The sequence below is a fragment of the Pollachius pollachius genome, assembly GCF_949987615.1.
Source record: "Pollachius pollachius genome assembly, chromosome: 7".
NCBI lineage: Eukaryota > Metazoa > Chordata > Actinopteri > Gadiformes > Gadidae > Pollachius > Pollachius pollachius.
The window spans coordinates 25,057,428-25,062,355 of record NC_136940.1 but is presented as its reverse complement, the minus strand read 5'-3'; the positions used below and the strand labels follow the sequence as shown (position 1 = coordinate 25,062,355).

Here is a 4,928-nt window from a genome sequence, read left to right as displayed (position 1 = left end):
GTGTTCCTATTCAAACACTGAATGTCGAATGCCCGGAAGGGCTTACGAACATGCCAATTAAGTGGGCCTGCCCTTAATTGAGTTTCCTTAGGCAAGAGAGGAATGGAGAGAGGGAGAGAGAGAGAGAGAGGGACCGAGATGAGGAGGAGAGAATTAAAATACTGATTTATTCAGTATTGCTTAAATTCAGTCCTTTCGAAGAGATGAGGGAGAGAGAGGAGGAGGAGAGAATTAAAATACAGATTTCTTTAGTATTTCTTAAGCAAATTTCTTTCCTGTTATCTGCTGATCTGCAATTACTCAATATCCAGCCCAATTTGGCTCCAATCAGCTGATCTAGTGGAGCACAGTGGAGCTAAGCAGGAACAGATGACAGCCTTTGGGGGACATTTACCTCTTAATTTGTGAAATGAAGAGCTTGATGTGTGTGTGAGTGTGTGTCTGTGAGTGTTATAATGTGTTTGTGTGTCTGTTTGTGCATGTGTGTGTATTTGTGTGTCTGTGTGTGTGTGTGTGTGCGTGTGTGTGTGTGTGTGTGTGTGTGTGTTTGTGTGTGTGCGTGTTCTTTTGCATTTTTATTTGTTAGTGTGTGTGTGTGTGTGTGTGTGTGTGTGTGTGTGTGTGTGTGTGTGTGTGTGCCACAGCAACACTCTTGTGTCCCTGTACGAGGAGAGCTTTCAGGGTTCTTGTTTGATGCTGATAAACAGAGTGTGACCGTGCAGCACTCCTTTCAAACTATATCAAAAGGCAGAATCCACTGTGATGTACTTTATAATTCAAATGCTGAAATAAGAAATGATTGCTTCATGTTCACTGGCGCCTAGTGGCTAAAACAAAGAGGCCCCATAATGAAACTGAGAAGGCTTCTACAATGGAAATCTCTTACTAATGAAATGAAGGAGTTGTGGGAAATAGCCTCTTCAACTCCAGTAATAGCATCTTATTGTCAGAGATGGGTATATGGTAGGCTACATTGTAAGGTTAGCCCAGTCTTACATATACTTGTACAAAGCTTGTATCTTGTGTGGTACATCTGAACCTAGAAATAGTTTTTTTTTCAGGCTTAAGTCAATACGCTCTGAGTTTAGTATATTTTCTCTATATAGACTATGGCCTTTATGAACGTCACCTTAGCAACACTGCATGGACGAAACAGCAGAAATAATGACTGTGGAGAAAGACTGCCCCCTCAAGGTACAATCCATCAATTGCAGTAAAAATGTCTTCCTGCTCATTTCTAACACAGTTCTCCAGTGTTGCAGATATTGTTCATGGTGGTTTAGGATGTCGTTTGGTCCAATGCCATCACAACATAAGGCCTTCGTCTGTTTCCACTGAAAGATCTCTTCTGGAGTCCCGAGATGTTTCACAAGCAGTGCTCCAGTAATAGGTGCTACTACTACTAGTTTCGTTTCTGTCTTCTGTGACATGATTGGTTATTTCAGTAAGCCCTATTCCGCCTTTCCGTTGACACAATGTTGCACAATTTTGATTTTGATAGGCGCCCTGGCTGGAGACTGAACTCCCTATTGAGTATCGGACGCAGGTCAGGAGACGACATCGAGCGAACGAAGTGTCCCTGAAGTTATTCCAACAGGTCTGAGAAAAGTTTTTATTACATTTCTGTGATTTTGACTCACCAGACACAACCAAATTTATACACGGTCCACATGCTTCAAACGCATTATATTGTTTGAACAGTAGTAATGTCTTAAGCGACGACGTGCCTTGAAAGTTGGCGACAATGATAAGTTATGAAGTTTAATCGTTTTTTAAACTTTGCGAGTGAATTTTGTATCTGGGGTAAAGTTCACTAATCGGACATGGGAGTGAGCTTTGGATTTGTAGAATGTTTGAAATGTGGCCCACTTTAGAGCTACAATAAGTTAAAACATTATTAACCCGTTGGACCACGGTTGTGTTTAAATATAGCCTCTTAACATTAATTTATTTGATTTTTCTTTCGCTCTCTCTTATACTTGTTATTTCTTTCCTGGAGTGACTACAATGATATCTATCTATAATACTGTAATAATGCCTCAGCTGATGCGACTCGGCCCTATGTGTCTCAATGGGGTCATTGACACTGGAAATAGACCAGCTGGATGATGCTGCGTTTGACACTTTCCTTCATAGATTTAAATCCGCCCTATAAAGTTTTGACGATTGAAAGTACAAGATCACTTAAGGGTAAAGTTATCACTTGATTCTGTGACTATTATCTCTAATTTGTTTAATCATAAATGTAACGTTATCTCTGTTATCGCTATCTCCCTTAACATCCTCTTAGACTTTGTTCTTGAGCTGTAAATAACCCAAGTGAAATATAATAGTTGTGTTGCTTATAAAAAACATTATAATTATCTAATCAATTCAGCTGCTTAACTATTAGTTGGGCCAAAACAGCATAGCCTATTGATCAAAGCACTTATTTATGTTCCAAGCTCTGTTATCTATTATTTAGGACGTTCAAACCCTAAACAAATGAACCACCCAAAAGTATGATTAAAACTAGATTTGAACTTCAATACCAATAGTGTAGCGTCACGGTTTATAAGTCATCATGTGTTTCATAGGTCAATTGAAATGAAGCAATGGGCAATGATGACACAGAGGCAGTTAATGTGTTTCCCAACAAAGACCCCGTTTATCAAGGACTCAGTGGAAGTGAATCAGCTTTGGCGTGGTTGGTTTACAATTCTTCTCTGAATGTGTCCTGCCTGGGCTTGCACTGCTACCGACAATGATCAATAGATGGCGCTGTGAGAGGCAATACATCACCTCAGATAACCCAGATGAGCTGATGTCTTCATTCATCTTTAGCTATGGACATTTGGATTATTAATAGTTAGTCTGCCCACTTTGACTTTGGGGATTCTTTGGGAGTTTGGTCTATCTCTAGTGTGGTGTCTGGGCTTTAAGCTGTGTGCCAGGCTTCAGAAGACATAACTCAGACTGCAGCTCTGCCACCATCTGTCCTGCTGCACAACTGCCACAGCTCCCACACCCCTTATCATGATGCATAGTGTGGGAAGATAAATGGGATAACTAATAGCTAAATAATTGTACTAAATTACCATATTTAACTATATTGACGACGTGAAAGCACTTTTTACCCCTATTGGAAAGAACATCACAAACAGCATTTCTATATTTCCATTCGATGCTATCACCACCGACCAGTGATACCATTCATGTATTTTACATTTTTCCTTTTGAGATACATTGTATACTAAGGTGTGTAAAGTAGATTGTAGAGATGTAACGTACCTGAACTGCAGTACGTATCCAAATCCAAACTCAACCAGACACTACATGGAGTATTGCAGTCTTGTATGTAGGGCAACTTCTTCTTGGATCTTAATATCCATGTAAAATGTAGTGTGTGTGTGCGTGTGTGTGTGTGTGCGTGTGCGTGTGTGTGTGCGTGTGCGCGTCCGTTTTCTTCTATAAGTGATTGAAAGCCAGCACAGCAGCCACGATGGCAGACAGCGGGAAGGCTAATGAGGTCGGAGCTGAAGCTGCGACTGGAGAGCAGGTACGCCAGCAGCAGTGTGCCTCCACCGCGGTTCATTTCGACAGCCCTGTAGCGTGTTCTCGTTTCATATCCCCCGCGCTGTAAGCCCCACCTGTACACCGACAGGCCCGTGTCCCAGTGACGGTGGCTCCTGTGTGCAGGGCCTGGTGTCCAGAGTGAGCAGCCTGCCGCTGGTGAGCTCGGCGTGCGGGGCCGTGTCCAGCGCCTACACCACCACCAAGGACAGCGTGCCCCTACTGAAGGGGGCGATGGACGTGGCGGAGGCGGGGGTGCGGACCCTGGGAGCCGCCGCCTCCACGGGCTCCAAGCCGCTGCTGGATATGCTGGAGCCACAAAGTACGCCTTCACACGCCAAACCAAATGACACACATGTCAGCATAGTAGTACCAACAATGTTATGAAGCTTATTTAACAGTGAATTCCTATCGTAGTGATCCCAGGAGGACGGTTATGATAATAACAATGTATAAGGGGTCTATAATAAAGGCTCAAAAATAAGGAAATTATTCTACTTTTTTTCTTATTTGTTCCAGCAGTAAAGAAATGGACGACTTTTGTGTTTCCTCAAATGAAACGATAGTCAAACATGTAATGTGTGCGTGTGCTGCCTATGCGTGTGTGTTCTCCAGTCACGGCGGTGAGTGACTACGCCCTGCAGGGTTTGGACAAGATGGAGGCGACCCTGCCCATCCTCCAGCAGCCAGCGGACAAGGTCAGCCCCGCGCCGATTTACGGTTCCTCATAAAGACGCACATAAAGTAGTCAAACCGTCGCCAGAGACGCCGTCGTTTCTCAACCGCTTCATTTAGGAGGCAGACGCCAGGTCTTCACCACTATTCAGTTTCTTTTTTTTATTGTCGTGGTTTCATCAATTTCTAGGGTTTTAGTAGATTGGATTGGATCAGTTTCACCGTAAAATCATCCAGTGCATTTACTTAACATTTCCATTTATATTTTTACTCTTGAAACAAAAAAATATGATCTCATATTTTATGTGATTACAATTGTAGTGATTTCTTCTATATCCTAGTAGTCCATTATAAACAGTTTTGGTAGGGAAGCCTTGTTAGTCCTAGTTTGTGAACCGTCATGGTTTCTAACGTGTCTCGTTCTCATGGTTCCAACCAATAAACCCGACCGTAGCACACCAATAATTCACCCAAAACCATTGGTCAATCATTTACCCAAAAAACGTACACCAACACTTCAACGCCCTACAGTGTGTGTGTGCATTAACACAACCCAATGTACAACCAGCCCCTTAAAGCGTGCTCAAATCCCCGTCTTGTTGTGTGTGTGGTGCCCAGCTGGTGTCGGACACGGTGGGCCGGGTGTACCAGTCGGTGACGGGGGCCAGGGACGCGGTGACGGGGGCGGTGATGGGAGCGGT

General features: G+C 43.3%; 1 protein-coding gene across 1 annotated transcript in view; it reads left to right on the top strand.

The window, feature by feature from the left end:
- The first annotated feature begins 1,335 nt into the window (after window positions 1-1,335).
- Window positions 1,336-4,928, top strand: part of plin3 (perilipin 3) — an 8,342-nt gene continuing 4,749 nt past the window's right edge. The window contains exons 1-6 of the mRNA XM_079739776.1: window positions 1,336-1,390; window positions 1,502-1,597; window positions 3,455-3,538; window positions 3,679-3,874; window positions 4,168-4,250; window positions 4,846-4,928. The exon at window positions 4,846-4,928 is cut by the window's right edge and continues 161 nt beyond it. Of these exons, the coding sequence (XP_079595902.1) occupies window positions 3,482-3,538; window positions 3,679-3,874; window positions 4,168-4,250; window positions 4,846-4,928 (419 nt within the window). The 5' untranslated portion in view covers window positions 1,336-1,390; window positions 1,502-1,597; window positions 3,455-3,481. The remainder of the gene's footprint in view (window positions 1,391-1,501; window positions 1,598-3,454; window positions 3,539-3,678; window positions 3,875-4,167; window positions 4,251-4,845) is intronic.